The 21,550-nt window shown below is 49.9% G+C and overlaps 1 protein-coding gene and 1 long non-coding RNA gene across 6 annotated transcripts; one reads left to right on the plus strand and one right to left on the minus strand.

Moving 5' to 3' along the window:
* Nucleotides 1-1,041: 1,041 nt before the first annotated feature.
* On the minus strand, nt 1,042-19,897 carry cdc42ep4b (CDC42 effector protein (Rho GTPase binding) 4b). Of its 5 annotated transcripts, XR_011991664.1 has the most exons (3): nt 16,670-16,877; nt 1,613-4,761; nt 1,042-1,463 (listed from the first exon to the last, which is right to left on the minus strand). XR_011991664.1 is itself a non-coding variant. In XM_023816951.2 (2 exons), the coding sequence occupies exon 2, from the start codon at nt 4,549-4,551 to the stop codon at nt 3,535-3,537; it is 1,017 nt and encodes a 338-aa protein (XP_023672719.1). In that variant the 5' UTR covers nt 4,552-4,761; nt 17,557-19,897; the 3' UTR covers nt 1,042-3,534. The 5 variants fall into 5 exon arrangements, 4 of the variants coding, with proteins under 4 accessions (XP_023672719.1, XP_023672721.1, XP_023672718.1 ...); XM_023816951.2 differs by lacking the exon at nt 16,670-16,877 and adding an exon at nt 17,557-19,897 and having other exon boundaries at nt 1,042-4,761; XM_023816953.2 differs by lacking the exon at nt 16,670-16,877 and adding an exon at nt 17,233-17,506 and having other exon boundaries at nt 1,042-4,761.
* Nucleotides 15,900-21,542, plus strand: LOC140590823 (uncharacterized). The gene is made up of 2 exons (XR_011991665.1): nt 15,900-16,309; nt 17,534-21,542. It is a non-coding gene; the product is annotated as an uncharacterized lncRNA (long non-coding RNA).
* The last annotated feature ends 8 nt before the right edge of the window (nt 21,543-21,550 follow it).

Raw genomic sequence — 21,550 nt, forward strand, 5'->3', positions numbered from 1 at the left:
TGAGCATTCCCAGCACCCACAGTTACTCATCAGTATTCTGTATTCCCGCACCCTCCAGCCTGTTGCCCCCCCCCCCGCCAACCCCAGTTCTGTGAATAGTCATTATAGCACCACCAGTAATATTTTAGACTCTGCGTGGGACTGAAAACATTCTGGCCGCCAGAAATGACCACGTCATGGAAATATAAAATGAAACAGGCAGGATTTAGACAGTTCGCCTCTGTATCATGCTGTCCAAAACGGTTAAGCAAATCCAGCCGTACTCCGTCATCATGTGTAAATCTGACACCCCCCCACGCACTGACTGTTATTATCCGTCGTCTCCAGTAGCCAGCCCAGTCTGGGTTTGCTATTCTCACACATGGGAGTTGTCCAAAGTTGTCCTCCTCTACCCATAACACAGTGAGCTCTGCCCTGTGGGGGGTGGGCACGTATCATTTCCTACTGTTTGATTAAATCGGGGGGGGGGGGGGGGTTGTGTTTGCTGAGCCTACCTTCATCATGGAACACCTGGCTATCATGATGCTTTCTGTGCACAAAGACCGCAAAACACCTGCCCCCGTAAGGGGAGACACCCCACCCCACCCCATGGGTATGATGCTCCACCCTACCGCCAGACCTGCAGCTAATAGCCCCCATACCCCCAGGGGTGCAGAAAGCTGACCTCCCACTTCTCAATTCCAGCCTTGCCCCACCCAGCACCGCCTTTACAGGAAGGTGGAGGGGAATTCCGCTCTATGCTATGGGCATTCCCCAGCCACTCATCTAGGTGCACACCTGCCCTTTCATTTAAGGCACAGATCAGTGCAACATGTAATGTTTTAATGATGCATGTCTTTTTTTTTGTTAAACCAGTCTGTCGACACTTCAGAGCGGTGAACCCAAACTGAAAGTCTGGCCGAGGGCAGCCGTGCCGATGTGACGATAACCGAAATGAAAATGTGGGCCATGTACATACAGGCCTCAGCTGAATCCGGGGCTGTTGCCACGGTCCACCGACAACAACGCAGTAAGGGGGGAAAAAACACCACGCGACAGAGCTTTTGTCAAGATTACCAGGCTTATCTTTTATTGAAAAATACAGCTGTTATTCGAAAGTAAATATAAATCTTTACATTTTAGTGTGAAGAAACAAGAACTTCAGAACAGAGCAGAGGCAGAAGAATCACCACCATAAAAACCTAAGTCTGACATCTACTTTTCTTCATGTTCTGCTTAACCATCTGCACCACTGGCTTTAATCATGGGTCCCTCATTCCAGGTGACCCAGCATCCTTGTGCCAAAAGCAGCAGACGACTCCTTAGCGAGCAAAGGCACAGCCCGTGCCCCAAGATGCAAGAAGTGTGTGTCCATCGTGTGGTCCGACAGAGAAAGAAGCCCCGAAGAGGCTGGACCTGCATCTCACACACCGCGGAACCTGACATGGGTGATCTTTAAAACAGGGGTCTCCGGTCCTGGAGGGCTACTATCCAGTCAGTTTTTTATCCTACCTGGCTTCTGATGAGCCACACCTGTTCTCAGGTAAATACCAGGAGCAGGTGTGGCTCATCAGAAGCCAAGTAGGATAGAAAACTTACTGCAAAGTAGCTCTCCAGGACCAGAGTTGGAGACCCCTGCTTTAAAATAACACACTAGGGTTTAATTTGCGTGGAACAGAGTAGTTTACGGAGCAGTTTGTGCTGGCTGATCCAAGGCTCCCAAAACAGTGTTAGCTAAGCTAAGCTAACACTGAACATGTGTATTGGAGGTTCTCGATGCCATCACTACAAACCAACTCACATTAACAACCCAGAAGTAGAAGACCGAAAATTTGGCACATGAGTATTTAGATCATCTGTCACTGGGTAGCCCCCGCTCTTGACAATAAAAAAGACGAGACGCATTCTGCCGCCATCTTACTTCAAACTCAAAGTGATGTTAAGTTCTGGGCCTCCAACACCCAAGGGTCAAGGCAACCTCTGAAACCACTTTTCACGTTCCAAGAACTCTCGTTAATCATCGCAGGTTGATGACCTCATAGGCTAATTATCCATTAGAAAAGAATGCTTACAAAAACACCCCCAGCCTCCCCCCGTCGTGTGGTTAGGAAGGACAAGCCAGCACCTTCAAGCAAGACCCAAAGCATGCCAAGTGGTGGGAGGAGAGGAGCTCCGTGTTCCCTTACAGTGGCATCTAGAGAGACGTCTCTCCATCCAACGTGACTCTATCCTTCTACAAACCTGCCAATCCTTCTCTGCCCCGCGGTGACAAGGTTGGGTCCTCAACTGGCAGGTCAAGGCTCCAACAGAAGCCCAACGCAGAGATGCAACACGGCATTCCAGGCACTCCCATTACAATCAGTCAGTGGTACATAGGTTCTAAATATACATGTCATTAAAAAAAACACACACATAAAACAGACTGAGTGTTATGTCTATTTATATGGGGAAAATAAAACTGAGAAGCATGAAATGATACATTCAACTACACATAGAATTTGTAGAAAAGAGAATTAGTGTCTTAGAGTCTTTCCAGCTACAGGTCAGTATTATGTCGACAGCAGCTGCCAGGGTCTGACCCAAGAGCGGGTGGTCCAGTGGGCAGACCCAGAGCAGCCACAGGTACAGAAAATAACCTCAGATCCAGCTTACAGCACCAAAGCCATAAAAGGATGGAGCTGAAGACACCACTGAAGTACCACAGCTGACAAAAAAGTAAAATCAAAATGACATGGGGAGGGGGTGCAGAACTGTCTCCTCTACCATTAGAAGCAGTAACTGGTCGCTGAATGACACCCCAGCTACACATGACCAAAGACTCAAATTCCCATAATGCAACACACCCACACAGCTCCTCCCACTGGATAGTCAAGCAGAATAACTGCATAAAATGGTAATAAATGTATGTTCTGCAGATGAATGTGTCCACCAACCCAAAAGTATCCAACAGTTTATTTTTTTAAAGTAGCATTCATTTTGGACGAAAAACACACAATCCTTTCCCTGGGATTGTGAGAAACTGCCAGTCAGCCTGTGACTAACATCTTCCTCTGATATGACGGCTCTGGGACCGGCCAAATGACGGTCTGTCATTAGGCTTACACCGTTGAAACATCCAGTTGCAGAAGGTCGGTCCTTAGAGCGTCTCCGTCATGCAAGTGTTCACGAAACCAGGGACACAGAGCTACCAACATCCTCGATGGAAAAAGCATGAAAACTGTACAAATCCAAAGTAGAACATTCACTGTCTAAAACAAGGAAAATGCAAATGCGTGTTACAGTCAATCAGAGGCTTGCAGGACTGGTCCTATAGGACAGGCACTGGCCCCCACCATACAGTTGCAGCTGTCAGGGGAAACAAGGCAGATGGTGTGATAAGGGTTTGTTTTTCTAGAGCAGGAGAATTCTCCAGATGAAGAGGGACTGGGGCTGGAGTTTGGAATGGTCTGCTTTGGGAACTCTAAGCTTCATACTTTGCCAGCATGCCTTAAATGCTACTAAGTTCTGTCATTTTAAGAAAAAAAAATCCAATAGTGGCACTTTAGTCTTCTCCCTTTAAACACGAATTTCATCATCGTCCTCATCCATGAAAGAGAAGTCCTTCTCATCCTCCCCCCGTGGTGAGCTAAACTTGGCACTATCTGTGTCTCCCCCGTGCGAGAGGCCCAGTGGTTTCTCCTCCAGGGCAGCAGAGCCCGAGCTGGAGATGGAGCAGCTGTCCAGGTGCTGGTGGTACTTGGGCCATGGCTCGGGTGTGTAGGGGCCCGGTTCATGGTTCTCCACATCCACGGCACGAGGTGGACGGAGTGGAGGCTCCAGAAGCTCCTCCGCTTCGCCATCTTCTTCAGCATCTGCCTGAAGGCCGAGCGGGGATGGGGACGCATGCCCCTCGCTGCTCTTTCCTTCCTCATAGCCAAGGTCGTCATCGTCCCAGCCTTTCTTGTCCATCACACTGAGGATGTCCCCGAGCATAGAAGGACCCAGGTCGACGTGGAAGGACATGATGGACTCTGCATGCTTCATGCCCCCACGCCCAAAGCCAGCGAACGGGGGCAGGTCTGTCAGCTCGCCAAAGCGCCGCTCATCCAGCTCCAAATCTGATGCCTTGGAGGCCACCGCCCCATTGAGGGGCCTGTTGTCCACTTCCGGTAGATTCTTCAATGGGGTGGAGGAGAGGCTCTTGGGCACCTGGATTCTGCCGTCCCCACCCTCATCGGCGAGATAGGGCAGAGATACAGCATTTTTCACCAAGCAATCTTCCGGGGATGCCGGCGCTTGCTCCTGCTTGTCGGCCCGGTTGACGGACTGCGAGCGCTTGCTGCTGCGGAAGGTGCGAGACAACAGGCCTGGCTTAGACCCGGGGGAGCTGGGCTGGGCCCGGCCGTTCTGAGGGGGCTCCCCAGTGCGTGTGCTGAGGAAGGAGGTGTCCCCAAAGGCGTCACCACCCCGGCCCACGTGCATGGTGTGCCGGAAGTCACCGAGCGGGGCGCTGATCATCTCCGCTGTTAGGTCCGCCCGTGAGCGGCGCTTGGACTGCGATGAGCCAGAAACCAACTGCTTCAAGATGGGCATTTTGGCGGCTTTGGAGAAAACCCCAAAGAACTGACAATGGGGGTCGGACCCGAGAGCAAGTGGCAGATGAGTATCAGCCAAAGCTTCAGAGTGAGAGGACTCGAGTTCAGGTCAAAGGGCACACGTATACAGGTGGCCTGACATCAAAGCCATTGCAGGCCTCTGCAGAAAACAGCAGTCGTCCTTGGTCACACACACGTGCGGCACCACCTAGGAAGAAGGAGGCAACAATACATTAAAAAATGACTGATTTCAGTACTAGGACAGACAAAGCAGGCAAACCGTTCTCCGGATTCCACAAAACCAGACATTCCTCCCAAGCAGTAAAGTTAGGAATAGGGGCCATTTTACATTTTCCAGACACGGATCCTTTGGAAAGGAAGGCATCAAGCCAGGAACAGAGACACATACAGGCCTCCCTCTTCAGCAAGTACCTCATTTGTGGAAGACCGGCTAACCTAACAAGACTGTCACCAGTCCTCACTGCTATCTGACCGCAGACCCCCCTCCTCCATCATTCCCAGTGTACGTCACACAACTTCAGTTTTTAGTACAACAGAAGTATCCCGGTGCCCCCCCTGCAAAGGATTCAGGTGACACCCCTCTGTCCTCGAGGACTATCAACTAAATCTGTGACGATTCCTAAGAATCTATATTCCACCCAGAGAGATACATCACCGCAGTGCCTTGAGCAGTGATCTGCAGAGTGAGAGCGCTCGCAGCCGGCCTCTCCGCTTCCCACCCGTTCAGACACAGGTGCTCTGTGTGTTACAGGAACTCTCCCTATCAATCCTTTACAGAAAGTTCTATTGGTCATGAAATGTCGAAGTCCATGATCCGAAGGGGGGGGGGATTCCGTCATCCCAGGTGCTCAGTCACACTGGGGGACTGAATCCGGGACATTTCCACCCACAAGCTGCTCAGTCTGCCTTGCCGACGTCACCCACAAACATTTACATCCCCGTCCGCTCCATTCAAAAGGCAGCCGTTGTGGGAAGAACAGAGGGGCACTTGATGGATGACAGGCCGAGCCAGATTCAGAGGACTGCCTGTTCCCTGTGAGGAATGTGATTCTCTGGTCTGCTGTACCGTAACTCTGTCTAATGTCCCAGCAATCTGCATGTGAAAATGCGCCCACAGAATGAACCCCCGTTTATAAAGAAAGAAATGTCACAGAAAGGAGAAACACCGTGAATTAATGAATTGCTGTACAGACTACGTCAGCCACAGCAGTAGTGCTCATTCAAAGTATTACCAACTACATCACTACATCTCGGTCTCCCAGAATCAAAGGAATGGGTTTTTTGGCTATTAAAAATGTAGCCAAACAACAAATCCAGTTCATTTTCTATCCAATTACACTGATCTCTAACCACCTAACCTCCCTGCCAGCAGGTGGCACTACAGTGCTGAAGCTAGAGATTTACATGATCTTCCTTCCTCCCACCGAGAATAAGGGATTAGCCATCCAAACAAATGTATATGAGCCAGCCCCAGCAAGTCTTTCAGCAAATTCTGAAACAGCTTAGGTGAACCCCCCCCCCCCCCATTCCCTTCCAGTGCTAATGAGTGGTAACTAGCCCATTTGCACAGCTAAAACCCAACTGGGAGACCCTCCTGTATAAACCATCTTCTGTAAACCAGCAAGCTTTGCCTATCTATAAAATGGTGTGCAATATGGATCAATACACACTGTAATACATGTAGACATCCAATCACTACAGTACAGGGCACCTTACAGTACAGAACCATGATTTAATGCCTATTTCTCCTTGTAAATCACCACATCAATAATATGTGGTTCATATCAAGAACAAATGGCCAGTTCCAGCAAACTGGATGAATCATGGAAATTATGCAACCGCCAGTAATCATAAGAAAACCCAAGCAGTTGCAAGCAGGTCAGATGTTTCACTCGTGTGTTACCGTGAAACAGGAAGCAGATCCAGTTTGCCGAGAGTCCAGCGGACATCCACATCACATCAGCCCAAAGTCCACAGCGAGGCGGGGAGGAAAACTTCCCTTTTACAGGGGATGAGTCTAAGGGAATACGTTTATATGGCTAATTTCCAGAGTTACCCACGAGAGCGCGACACAGCCGGATGTGCAGAAGGCCAAGTCAACACGGTTTCGGGTTTCCTCCGCACTGGGCGCTGATGGCCACCCCTCTTCAAACGAGTGAAATGCCCAGGAGATTCACCTGGGACTGAAGAGCCGGGGGAAGGCTGGTCCCACATTAGACAAGGGGCTCTGTTAGTGTCAGGGGACAGACGACAACCGGAACAGCATCAAGACCAAAGACAAAACAAAAAACTCACAAGGTGTCGGACCACAGGCCCCACGGTTCTCATAGCATGACAACGGCAGGATCCCTCCCAGGACTCCAGTTCAACGCCTACTGGCAACAAAGCTGGCTCTCTTCGGCACCTCCTGAGGCACCCAGCAGGTATCATTTACATGCCTTTGAAAGAGTGGCACCAGGACGAAGGTCACTGCAGTGCGCCTGAGGAGAACACTGGGGTCTTGCTCCTGGACAGAGGTTAGAACAATGACCGCGTGCATGCATGCATGCGCAAAAACGTGAAAACTGTGTGTGCACCCAGTTTTTATACTGTAAAGGAACCCAAAAAGCTTTAAAAAGGTTAGCAAATTTCAGGAAAACAGGTGTAATCATAGAAGTAATCCCATACTACTCAAAGAGCATAACTGATGAATATAAAGTAAACATTAAAAAAAGAAACTGGTTCAGATAAGATGAGGAGCCAAGAGGAGTGTTTCATACACCACGCCCCTCCCCAGAAGACCCTCTAGGGGTCACAGGGACCCATGAGCACTGGCATATAATCGGCTATGAATGAAGAACATCCGGCTATGTTGACGAATCCTAAAACGACATAATCTGATATAAACGGCCTTAAGGAGACTCATTCACGCCGGATTGAGCTTGTTTCGTTTCAGATGAAATTCCAGGTAGAAGTTCACTTAGAATTGTTTGTTTCTTCCATGAAAGACATGTATGCAGCAGCAGCAGCTCCCCCCCACAACACCCACTGACATGCGATCTGGGCTGAGTGTGCTGGCCCTGGGAACAGGACCGACCCGTATCCATAAATGGCATCTGCAAAACAAAAATGTGGAAGGATTAGCTGCGAAATTCCCCAAGCCTGAGATATCAGGTTACTGTTGGTTGACTGAAAAGCCAGCTCCTGCTTCTAACTCACCTCAATTTATGTAATGAAAATGTTGCTTTGTGTCGAGTTATTACATCATTACAGCGTGTGACAATGCGTCACGCAATAACGCTGCGTCATATGACGAACATGCATTACATTTTGTCAAGTTTTTACATATTGCTTTATTATTACTTAATGCGTTGTTACGGCCCAAACAGAGGGCCAGCTAACAGACCAGAGATGTCCAAGTTGGATTAAACAGCATCCTTGCTGATACAACACAGGTTCCGCCCCTCCCCCCCTCCACAGATAAAGCCGTTAGCATGGCCGTCCGAAGCACCATGCTAATTTGGGAGGAACCCAGGCAGACAGACAAAAGGCTAATTATGCAGCAAATAGCCCATAGCTCAATTAGCATGTGGGCCCACCTACACCTAGCTAAGGGAGGGAGGGGGGGGGGGGGCTCTTAACGCGGGGATATGGTCATGTTACAGCACAATGTCACCCCAGCAGGGGGTACCTCAACGGGACAGAGGAATGGCTCCAACAAGTCCCACCAGTGCAGGAGGGTGTGTTTGTGTGCGTGTTTGGGGGGGGGGGGGTCCAGTTACATGGAGTTAGAACCCCCTGCAAGATATTTGATTCACTCTAATGTAAAATGAGCTTCACTTACATTCAAGCTTCTCCTCACCCTCGCCCCATGCCACAGTGTGAAGCCCCTCCGCCCCACCCTGCACCAACCAGCCCCCCCGGTTCACTCACTCACTCACACAGAGATCACAGGGACTGACCGGCTGATGCCGCCCCCGGCTGTGAATGCCATCGCCTGTCTGACACCTCTCCATCTATCCTAGATTTCCCCCCCCCCCCCCCACCAGAGACAAAGGGTACAAAGCTCACAGCACCCCCCCCACCCCCCTTAGCAGATCAAAGCACAGCCTTACCCAGCCTCTTCATTCGCGTACCAGCACGTGTTGAGTGCCTACATCATGCAGCAATGTTTCACACTGATCTGGGATCCGTTTAGCCTTACCCCCTCTTCTCAGTATTGTTCAGTCATGTGGCATTTCTGCTGAACCTCATGTCCTCTACAGAGACCCACGCTCATCACCTACTTCCTGTTGTGGGTGTGGCCAAGGACCAGCTGAGTATGACTGGGCTCCACTACTGTGAAAGGAACCTACCGAGTCAGGAACCACCTTCTAAAGGAGGATCTATTATCACACAGCAGTTAAAAACGACAGGATTCTGGGACTTTCCTCCAAAAGGGCAGCAAGGGACTGAGCTCATGGCCCTTAGCTCACCCAATCAAAAAAGGCCACAAGATTTCCTAGTAATGGGACAGAAGGTGGTAGGGGCTGAAACAAAAACGCAGAGGAATACGAAACCTAAGGCTGCATCTCGGCGACACAGATGACGAGCGGAGGCTGACTGTGACAGTAAGGGGTGATCCGGTGATCCGTCTTCCCTTTCAGACAGCACCCCTGTCCAGGTCTCGTTTGCAACCGGAACATTGTGTCCTGACCTTATGTAGCACTCCAAATCTTTATGGGCATCTAGATGATCTTCTGCGGTCACCCCGACGGCGGTGTCTGGGGGAGGTGCCAAAAGCCCCGAGCTTTCGTCATGCCGGCGCCAGGCCCCGAGACAGAACGCCAGCCCTGAGGGTGACAACGAGACAAGCGACCCGCCTCCAGGAAGCTACACCACCCCTACATGTATACACCTAGCCCAGATACCCCCCAGGGCAGCTCCAGTCAGGGTGGCTGAGGAGGAATCTGAGTGGGCGGCACATAGGACGGAGTCATTCACCCTCACGGGGAGCCGGTCTGTCCTCCCCGCACAGGAGGAATTCACAGGAGTGCCAGAACGAAGAGACAATGCGTCGGGTCTTTAATGGCACCGCACAGGGACACTGCACCGCACAGGGACACTGCACCGCACAGGCACACTGCACCGCACAGGCACACTGCACCGCACACTCTGCTGTCGGTCCAGTTACCGCACTCAGCAGCATAGATCCCACACCCACCCCAATACCGATCGCAGTCAGTCATCACTCACTTTCTCATCCTCCGCACGGGCACTCATACGAAGGGCAGAAGACGTTTGCCCAAAGGGTTAGACACCTCTGCCATGCGGTGACCAGGCTGAGTAAACAAACCTGTTGAGCCACCTCCGGGACTTTCACACCCCCTGGATTCCTGTGGGCGGACACAGGGTCCCCAGGTCTCGGTACCCAGACTGACCCAGCAGCCCTTCTAGCAGAAACAAGACTCTGGGCCAGCTAGAGGAGGCCTGTGTTTCCAGGGGCAAATGTGCCCACATGCAATTTGAATGGGCCAAGACTTTACACCGCTAGCCCACGAGCTTGTGGGGCACCAAAGGGAACGCCTGTTGGACCATATCCCTCAACAGGCCATGCTGCACTGTGTAGAAGGAGCTGTACATGCAGGTTCTCATGCCGGTTCTCATGCAGGTCTCACACACACAGATATTAAACCGCATTACAAGACTTTTCTGTACTGAGAATGCAGTGACACCTAATGCTGTTTGACCAGTGTTCTGAAGGACAGTATTTTTAACTGACATATTAGTCAATATCTATATTAAACTGCACAAAGCCTATTAAACATATTTACTTATTGATTCATTGTATATAGTTACATTCTGCTCATCAAGGGCATGCACACACACACGCACGCACACACACATACACGCACACACACACACACACATTTCCTTGCCCACTGATGGTATTGCCAGTTCACGCTCCCTTTCCAGTTTACAGGACACATGCTCCTAGCCACCGAAGTGTCCTTACAGCAGAGGGGCAGATGGAACACACAAGGACAGGCTGGGTCCTCATTATCATCACACAAACTCAGTCACTCAGCCATACGGCGCGGTGCTCAGGGCTGACGGCAAACCAGTGACCCTGCAGTCCCTGAATACACACAGTACACTGCACCCTGACAGGATACCAACCCCGCCCTCTACCCCAATCCCAGCATGCAGCTCATGTGGCCCAGTACAGAGAATGACATGAGCAGGCACAGTGAAACCTTCCCCCGGATGCCATGCCAACTTCACTGGAATTATTTTTGTGTGTCTTTAACAGAAATTACCCAACAGTAAATGGGGGGGGGGCACCTAAATATTAAAAAATTCAGTGTGCTAACCTTACGGGTATCCCAAGTTACGGGGCTGTATTGCCCCAAGTTACGGGCCTGTATTGCCCCAAGCCACGGAGCTTGCCTCTACATCGACTCCCTTGTTTAATATAGTTACACCATTACCTCCTGCTGCTTGGCCGGAATTCAGCTCCAACTCACAGCCCCCCCTTCAGCGAGGCTCTTAAATGCTCTGGATAAAAAGCATGACCCTGTGCTCAGACCCCAAATTTCATTCTCACCTGTGAGGGGATGCGTGAAAGGAAGCGTTCCAGTGAACCTGAACTTGTGCCAGCAGCAAATAAAGCAGGTGCTATTCGCAAATTATGTCAACGGTGGGGATTTATTCACACGGCGGTAGAGCAAGACCGGGGGGGAGGAGCGGAGAGCATTCCTGCGCCTGCGATCTTCTCGCACGATCGTGCGTCTGAGCCTGTTCCCTTAACAGGAACCAGACTGGCGGATCTGCCACCTGCCACAGACGTATGCAGGTGTGGGGGCACATGGGGACACGGGGCGGGGGGAGGGAAAAAGCAACAGGCACATGCAAATTGCCCTTGAATTCAGATAACAGTCATTCACCTCCCCGAGAAAACAACCTGGCGACGTCCTGATAAGAGGCCCCTCTGAGCGGGTCAAGTTAATGGCCAAACCGGCTGTAGGAGAACGGACACGTCAACCAGGGCAGAGCCAGACAGACACCCCCCCCCCCCCAACCTGAAGGCACTCCACCAGCACAGCCATCAGCTTGCTCTGCCATCCCAACCCCGGGCTCCTCCATTGAGGGCTCGGACGGTCTACCGTAAAATCCACCCCCTCAGCTAACTCCCGGAATATTCCACGTCAATTATTCTATATCCAAGAACATTCCTTTTTTTTTTTTTTTTTTTACTTTACATTTTTGAGTGTAGGAAAGCGGAAAGGGACACGGTGCTGTTGAGAGAAATCTGCCAGCAACGGGCAGCCAAAATAAAACGATCTGCATCAAATTACAAACATAAAAGCGAGCAACACTACAGTGGTCGCAGGAGGCAGAGACGGCCAGGATCCGTCATCCGTCATTGACAGGGTCAGGGGACCGCAGATGGAGTGAGACAGACATGGAGCACGCCACAAAAACAATCTCACTCCTCATCACTAGCAAAGATTCAGTGAAAATGCTGTAATCACACCAGTTGAAGAAACTCACTGGAACACCGGGAAAAACCCAAAATATGACCAGCATGTCTTCTGGGTATCAGCGATACTGATACTGACAGCCAGGCATAGCTTCGGGTTCCGGGAACTGGGCCCAGAAACCTTTGGAATGTACAGCAAAGAACGCGACACTACAGGAAGTACTCATTTTGGAAAAGCGGCTTGTGGAAACCATTCTTCAAGACCATCCTCGGCGTCTGAATGCCATGACAACATCACAGACGTTTATAACTAGAAAGCAAAATGAAGCGACAACCTTTTGTAGTTACACAAACATCTAATACAACTGTTAGCTGTCCTGCCTCTGAGATTTTAAACCATATAAATCAGAGGGGAAATCCAGGCATGAGGCAGAACTGGTTCTTTGTTGTTCTACGGAACGATTGCCACAAAAGGTATCCAAGGCGGGGGCCGGACGTGCCTGCCCCACAACGCTCTGGCACCGGACAGCAGCTCTCTCAGCTTTCATTAACCGCCAATACTGCAAACGGCGGATCCCTGACAAGCAGTGCCCTGGGCGCGGCGTGGCCCGAGGAGGATCACCGGATTACCGGGGCGGCGGCGTGGCAGGAAGGGGGAACGCCAGGCCTTCAAGACAGTCTGGGGGGCTCAGTCTAGCGGCGAGGCTTTTCATTTCTGCTACACGTACACCATTTTGCAAGAGCCACATTCAAGAATCAGAATTATTTATAATGACGCATGCAAACAAGTAAAAAGTATTCGGCTCACTCCTAATAGCACCAGTACACAACATGAACACATGTCAAACAACACAGAAACTACAATAAACAAAAACCAAGGCCTGGATTTATGGTAATAAATAATAATAATAATAAACAATAAATAATAAATATTTATGTCTGGATATAAAGTGAGAATGTATAAAGTGTTAAATTTCTTACATTAAAAACCTTCATAAAGAGGATACTATTTGCACATTTTCCTTTCAGGAAAGGAAGGCGGTTTTCAAGCTTGAAAGAAACATAGTTGATCCGCAGCGGGGCACCACAAGTCCAAAGGACGAGCACATCCTCTCATTGTCTCAGTCAGCATTTACATATAATGTATGAAGAGAATCAAAAAGTAAGAGTTTACATAGACTGGCTGACTGAGCTTCAGACCAGGGGGGGTACAGCCTGAGACAGCGGCCTGTCCGCCGGGACACAATAAGCGACTGTGTGCTGCAGACCCAGGGTTACGTGACGCTCACAGCTTTGAACCCGTGACTCCAGAGGTCGGAGGTCGTCGCAGAGGGTGGGGGCCTGGCTCCTCCCGCAGCCTCTGCTGAGGTATTTGCATGAATTTCCAAAGTGGTTTGATGTGACGCAAAGATGAATGGCGGAGTGACTCTGGAGAGACCAGCTAAACAGAAAGCTAAGTGTTTCATGCAGTACGACACCCACATCACAGGGCTGCCCCACGGCATGCTGGGACGACCTTATTCGGCTAGCCCTGCGCAGAGTTATTAAAGCTGTTCAACACGAGGTGGACCCCACCCTCAAAACCACCTCTCTCCAATGCTCACCCATGGCCCTGGCCTCACACCCGACACTTCCCGTCCCTGCGCCAAGCCACGCCGCTCACTGCAATGGGCGAATTCCAGCAAAAACAAACGATTTACGCTGGAATTTCCTGCCACGGGCTGGCGAGGACGGTACACAAGAGTGCCAGATAGCCCACCATTTTCAGAGAGTGGCAAACATCCCCCCCCCCCCCCCCATTTCCAGGGACCACCCTAAGCACAGCACACCAGTCTTACAACCTGAAACTGGCACCAGGAACCTCAAGGGCCCAGCAAGTCACATAGGGAGACAGTGCAGCCAAGAATCCACTCTTCTGACAGAACCATCTGCCAGGTCCAGTGACTGTACAGTGCTGGAGTTTCTCCAGTGAACATGAAGTGACTGGGATGGTGTGCCCAGAGAGGGGGGGGGGGCATATCCGGCTGGCAAAACTTGCCAAAGCAGCCTGTAATTGGTTAAACTGTGCATGATGCCATAACTCGGGACTCTGGGGGGGGGGGGCGTTTGAATCAAACAGGCCAGAGCTCCAGGGAAGTGCTCTGAGACAGAAACACTGTGGTTTTAAACTCTGCGTTCTCCATCTTTCACATCCTGCCCCAACGCCAGACGGGCAAGTTGACCTCACGGCTGCATCTCCATGCCGCCTCACTCAGCCCGGGCTGAAACGGCAATGAGAAGGGGGCAAAGAGATGTCAGCGCGACATCTCTGCCGCGAAACACCTCCCCTCAGAGAGCAGCGGGGGCCAGAGAGAATGACCGTTACCCCCAGAAAGAAAAGAAAAAAAAAAAAACACCCGTGTTGCAGAAAAGGACACGAATGGGGAGGAAATCGAGCAGTGATCCGAGCCGGGATGGGGGAACCACCATAAATAAGAGCGTCAAGGAACAACTACAAGACTATAGGATACGATGGGGATTAAAGAGGCGTCAGCCAGCAATGGCCCCTCCCCTAACTTCCATAAATCCCTCAGATTTATAATACAGACGTGTAGCAGGTAGATTGTTTGGTACAGGTGTGCTGGGCTCTGAGGGGGGGGGGGGGGGGTGTGTGACTTAAACACTGCTTTAAACTGAAACATATGAAACACTCCAGACTGAATGGGGGGGGCAGTACATTCTGTCGAACCCCTGAATCTGGCCTGTGTGTTTGGTCTGCGTTATGCCTATACAGCCCAGGAAAGGGGGGGGGGGGGGGGGAGATGGGGTCATAGGTCAACAGCCGTCTCCCCTCCAGGACAAAAGAGAGTAGGGGATGAAGAACAGACTTACGAAAAAGCGTATTGACCAGCACGAGCCCCAAGTCCCGCCGGCGGCTCCACACGCCATATTCCACAGTACATTTAACAGTTTCCCACAGTTTGCAGCTGCAGAGAGCATCTGGCACACCGGCCGTCGTCACAGCGACAGGAAGAGACAGCAGCTATGGCACGTTAGCACCCGACGACGGCCGTCAGCGCGACATCTCTGCCACGAAACACCTCCCCTCAGAGAGCAGCGGGGGCCAGAGAGAATGACCGTTACCCCCAGAAAACACTCCCCAAAAACACAGAGGCGGCTCTTGGGGGGGAAACCATCAAGAAGGGACTGATCTATATGGCAGTTGGCCACCCAGACGAGTGACAGGCTACAGGTAAAAACAAAAAGAGGCATTTTATTTCAGGATGGGGAACTGAAAGGGAGGAGCTATAAAAGTACTACGCCTTCTAGGAACAACCGCCCATGCACAACAAATGCAAAGACAGGGAAAGAAAAGCTTAAAAAAATCAGTAACTAATAATAGAGGTCGATAGAGTCGCTTCTAGGTGCCCATTTGCATTTCTGTTTCCTGCTGTTGGCCAGCTGTGAATGGTTCCAAATGAATATTATAAACTTCTCTAGCTCAAATTGTGTCCATCTGAAAGTCAGTTTAGTTACTCACAGATGTTGGGGGGCACGCAGCACCACCCCCTGCCAACGAGTAATAACTCATCAGACTTATAGCTCTCAGAAGCCACAGCCAGCCAGCATGTTAACTACAGTCTAAGGATACCTTCAACTCTCCTGCCAAGTAAACAGGCGTAAGTAATAAAAGAAGAAAGTTATACACACACCCTCCCTTACAAGGTGCCATCCGGGGAAATGGCCGCACACAGAGCACCTTTCGGACCCCATTCCTCAGATTGGCGATGGGTCGCTGTGTGTTACGCCTGTTAACTTTAACTGACCCGATTTCCGGGGGGGCGGTGGTAACTGCTGCTTTACACCCCCCCCCCCCAGTTCCGCGTTATCCCGGTTAATAAACCCAGTCGACCGGTGTCAACGACGTGCATCTGACCCTCTGAACTCAACCCAGGAGGGGCGGCAGTTAATATCATACCGTTTCAATAACAGCAGCTAAGAATCTGGCATTACGCTAAATGACACCGCGACACGGGATAAGGGAGGCGCGTGCATCTGACCGGCAGCCTTCGGTCAGGACATGGCACAGTAATGAAATGCTGATTCATATTAAATGCCGTGCGGATACCGATCCGCACCCCAAGCAGGAAAAACGCCCCGATATGTCCCAGCACGTACAGCCATCCAGGGGCTATGTGAGCAGAAGCCCCGGTGCACGGAGCCCGAATTGGGTCAGGCGGAGGGCTTCGGTCCGGACCGGAGAGAGACCGCAGCGCAAACGGGAGACAGACTCCGCCGGGAGCCGCTTAAAGAGGCAAGTAAGGGTGCGCTGGAACTGGGTGCTGAAGACGGGAGCGACTGTAAACCCTTCGGCTGCAGAATCGCAAAAGCATGAATGCAAAGTATCGGGAAGGCGCGCGTGCAGCATCGGAGTCATAAAAAGTTCGGAGTTATACCGTTAATGCAGGGGGGGTTAATGCAGGCGTCGCTACAGACACCGGGATTATATGATTATTCCGGAGCCCGTCCACGGTCCAGAGAGACATTAACATCCGCGGAAAGGTGGAGTCCGGCGGTAAGAACCTGATCATCCAGGTGCAGTTAATAGCCGAAATGCAAAGGGCCGGTAAACCAAGCAGGGGGCTGAAGTAGCCAAAGCGGACGGTGCCTTTACCGTAGACGAAATGCGCTGTAAATCCCCGTTTCACGCCGGGATCTTCCTTCCTTCTCCCCCTCCAATGCCCCGTAAATCCCCTCGTCAGCCCCCCTTGTAGCCTTCGTTAATGTGTACCGGTCCGCCGATCGCAGCAGCTGGAGCTTTCTGTACTCCGGACTTCGGACTCTCCTCGGCCAGCCCTGAACTAAGCCGGCCCTCCCCATCTCCATAATACCCAGCCGTCCTACCGCTAATCGCCTCCTCCTCCCACATTTAAAGCGACGGAGCTTTTGCGCTTAGACATTCGATCTTATTAAAAAGTCCATACTTTACCTGTCCCTATATGGATAACTTTTTTTTTTCCGAATAGTAACAATAACAACGATAACACGCGGTCGTTTTAACTTTGTAATGAAGACATTTCAAGGGAAAGAAAAGCAAATGCGGTCCATTACTCATAAATCTGCCGCAAAGAAACTTAAAAGCGACATGATACTGTTTTACTCTCACCCACGGAGTCCTTAAATTGCAACAATTAAATAATTACAGCTTGCAAGAAGATAAAATTCTGTTTCCATTACCTGGCCTTCGTCCCACAATGGACAGCTGGTTATTTTTTATAAATCCATTTAAACTCAATTTTATGGTTTACTGAAGTAAATTAGACCATCTGAAGTGGCTCAGTACACCATAAACCGTTGTAACCACTCAATCCACCCACACAAAAACACTTTACTTGAAACAGAAAGTGCCCTTATGTTCTGCCGTGATTATCCTTTATCATTCCAGTTTTTATCAGCATTTAGGGTTTGGCTTTTCTAAAGGCACTTTTACGTTTTCCTGGCGCATCTCGGACTCATATCGTTCATATTTGTGAAACAGGAACCTGTAAAAGACTGACTTACCCTGAGAGGGCGTCCGGCACCAGGGCGAAGGTGACGGATTCAATGGCAATCAGAGGAGGTCCGGCCAGATCCATCTCTCTGATGAGCGCAACATCTCGCATCCTTTCAACACTCACAGCCATTTAAATGCATTTTGTTTTATTATCATTATCATTTAGAAAATAATGATTGCTTTTTTTTTAATCATCTGTTCATCTCAAATTCTCGCATCTACCTGAAAATCTGCCCATAGCGGTCAAAACATCAGATAGCTCCACATATCGTTTCAAGTGAGATTTTTTATTTTTCTTTTTTTTTAAAACTTTTTTTTGTAATCTAATAAAGAATATATTTGATCACACAGAATACATCCTTGGCACTATACACTCAGTATAATACATTATGTCCTGGAGGAGAAGGTCAAACGTTGACAGTTTGAAAACACCCCTCCCCCCCAATCCAGCGTTGGCAGCAAGTAGCCAATGGTACTGGCTATTTACACCCCACAGTAAGATAACACAAAATAAACATAACCATCTTGAAAATAACCTCAAACTGTGGAAATATCCTGCACATTTGACCAAAAGGCGCCTTTTGATTCACTCACGAAGCATTGATTTGGACTTGTGGTCCGATTCAGCAAACGCATACTATCACGTTTCACAAAACAGCAAAGGTGAAATTCTTTTAAAATAAAAAAATACATGATACAGGCAGCATATACGGTGATGTGGGGTGGTTTTGTTAGACCCTAATTTCAAAAAGTCCTCTCCCATGGTTAGATTATTCAACACACAGTGTGGTCCAAAGTCTTTGTCACAGCTGAGAAGACAGGCCTTACAACCAGCCACATTTTAAATCATTTATATATATATATTTCACTATCATTTCTTATTAAAAATAAATATCGATTTTCTTTTGTAGAATATATTTTATAGGTGGACTTGTACTTTTGTTAGCTTTGGACATGGGAACAGTGATAGAACATTTGTACAATGCTTGGTTCGCAGGGGTTGGGTGGACACTGCTCACGGTCATGTGGACCGACCCAGACCAGCTGGTTCTCGTAGTCATGAGTCCTGTCAGGACCCACTCAAAGAAAAAAAAAAGCAGAAATAGCTTGTGACAGAAATAGCTATTTTTGTTTCCATATTCATTGTCTTCTTCCTGTGATCTTTCAGACTCTCGTTCACCATCACTGACGACGGCAGTGCTGACGAATGTCGTGGGAATGGAATGGAGTCAGGGCTCAGGTGTAATGTTGCTGTTCACGGTTTATTTTAGGTCATACATACCCCTTGTACTCGAATATTTTACTCCTCCCAAGTCCTCTGACAGAAAGGGCAGGGGGAGGGTCGCAGAAATCGCATGGAATGTGTGTGACACATCCAAAGTGATTTGTGACTCCGAAGCTGCGTCTCTGTCCTGTCGGGGGAGCCGCGGGCAACCTCGGCCTTTGGGACGGGCCTCGGAAGCCCCTTTGAGTCCATCAGGGGTCCTACCTGCGCCCCTCACCTGACTGGATGAGGCAGGTACGGCCTGTGTGTTTATATACTCCTATAGCAGCCTGCCTGGCCTCCGTGCCTAATGCACACGGTCATGTGGTTCACGTTGTTGTCATACCAGTTGTCAAGGTCACTGGTTTCCACAGAGCCCTGGAAAGACGGCAGGGCAGTCAAGTGCATGGCCTGGGCCCCCTGCATGCATCCAGCTACAGGCTGACAGACAGCAAAGCCCACCTTCCTAAAGAATAGAGGATGGACGCAGATGTAGAGCCCACGAGAGTGACACAGGCTGAGAGTCAGCTGGACACCGCTAGACTCGACGACACCATGTGTCGTAAGAAGCCGAGCAGCCGTGCGCCGACGCCTTCCATGCCACAGTCCGATGGCCGCATCCCGGCCCCGGCCACCTGCTCGGGGAATCTGACAGTTACTTAAGGCTGCTTGTCTGAGACCCGGCCTTCTGTGTCGTTCTACATACATCCCCACTTACCCGGGCACAGGCGAGAGTAAGGGATGCACCCCCTACTTGTCAGATGAAAATGCTATTCAAACATAATAAGTTAGATTATATTGTAATGTTATATCTGAAAATGTGGCTTGCGTTAGTCATATCGATGCGTAATAAGAATTTATCGTAAATGTATCCATTGTTGTTATTATTATTACAAATGAATTTATCTGGATCAGGCCCCTTTTCAGTCACTGATGATCATGGTACCCCCCATCATAATTTAGGCGTGACCCCATCCCAGAGCACCTGCCCATCAAATGATTACACCCCCTGGGACAGCAGCCTAAAGTGGGCTATATTCCCGGGTCAGCCTCCTACCTCCTGTCCCTCCCATCACTGTACCCGCCCCCCCCCCCCCAACCCTGCTTCTGAGACTGACTTTCCAAATGACGCTGTGTCTGTGCACTGGCTCAGCTCACTGCTACGGTACGGAAACCAGCCAAAGAGTTCATTTTATGAGGCCTCCAAGCATAATGAGATGATTCTGCTTTGGTGACTCAGGCCTGTGGCGGCCCTTTCATCCTCTGCAGATGCCGTTGTTCGGGTTCTCCCAGGCAAACAGGCCCCTTTAGTGCATACCTGTTTACCGCTATGGCCCTGACTACGTGTTTCCATGGTTACCGCAATGTGACCTCAAGGCCGCCTTCTAAATCCACTCCCCCACCTTCCAAAAACACCCCAAGCTACAGTTCGATGCAAAGCCTTCAGCGCTAAAAAATATTCAACATGCCCATATTATTGTTGTATTTTTATACTGTCTAGATGACAAGCTTATGTGCAGAGAGTGTTTTTCTGAGAGAAAAGTAGATGGTATTTTGGCCATAAATAGTTGAGATGTAGGTTTGTGACACGTAGGTGAGAACCCAGCCAGCCTGCTATCACCTATCTCCCATGGTGCTTTGCAAACAGGCTTTTATGGCCACAGACCCCCGAGGGCCACTGTCACACAGCCCATGCAGGAGAACACGCTCCAAGCTACGCTTTTCGCCTGACGTCCTCCTTAAGGATCAGTCACACACTGAAGCATAGGACCACGCCACTCCCTCTTTGTGGCTTCCTGTCTTCTTCCACCGCATTTTACTCAGCGTGCTCAGACAGCGCTGGTTAGACCTCCATAAATCACGCTGCCGGGTTTAACAAGGCCGTGAGTTTACCTCTCTTTCACTGGGAAAGTTGAGTGACACTGCCCATGATGTCACTTGCTGGCGCTGGCACAGAGATGATGTCATCAACAGCAACAGCGGGCGGTAAATCTGTGCCTTATACCCTGATCCCAGATACTGTAATACCTTCACTTCACTCACCCTGCAGCTGAAATACACAGGAGATCTGGGCACGACTTTCAAACGGACAGTAATGTGCATGTTGAATTTTTCATACAGGAAGTGACTTACAAACATGTATAAGGTGTGTAATTCCACCGGGGACGTTACGGGGTCTGATTCACGTACATTCACACCCATAATTTTAGGATGTGAACAGGGAGAGCCTTGCTGCTGTGTCTGATGAGTCAGGAGTATCCGGAATGTTCCTGTTTCCAGTCTGTCACCGCTTCACCCAAAAACCTTTCTCTGGCTTCACCGCGTACCTGTGACCTCTGACCCTTGGCATCAATCTGAGGGCAGCCTCCAGACAACATCCAGTTTTCCTGCCAAAACATTCCACTGGGTCACAGCACAACTTCCAAGTACAGTCTGGGCTGTAGTCTTAGGTGGACTTAGACTCCGTTAGCAGTCTTCACGCTTCGCCTCGCTCTTCTGTTCCCCTTCCTCACTCCCTTTGTCCCTCATCTCCATCCTCTGGTGACGTCACCTGCCTGAATGGCACCCCAAATACCCTTTGATTGCATTTCCCGTTGTAACAGGTTTCCGTTTACAGACTCCCATGGTTTTTGGTTTGATGAATAAAAGAACATTTAAAATAAAATTAATAAGTTGCAGGAAAAAAAACATGCAACTCACCCCCCCCCCCCAAAAAAAAGTGAAAACAAAGCAGACAA

The sequence above is a fragment of the Paramormyrops kingsleyae genome, chromosome 5 (genome assembly GCF_048594095.1).
Source record: "Paramormyrops kingsleyae isolate MSU_618 chromosome 5, PKINGS_0.4, whole genome shotgun sequence".
NCBI classification, from domain to species: domain Eukaryota; kingdom Metazoa; phylum Chordata; class Actinopteri; order Osteoglossiformes; family Mormyridae; genus Paramormyrops; species Paramormyrops kingsleyae.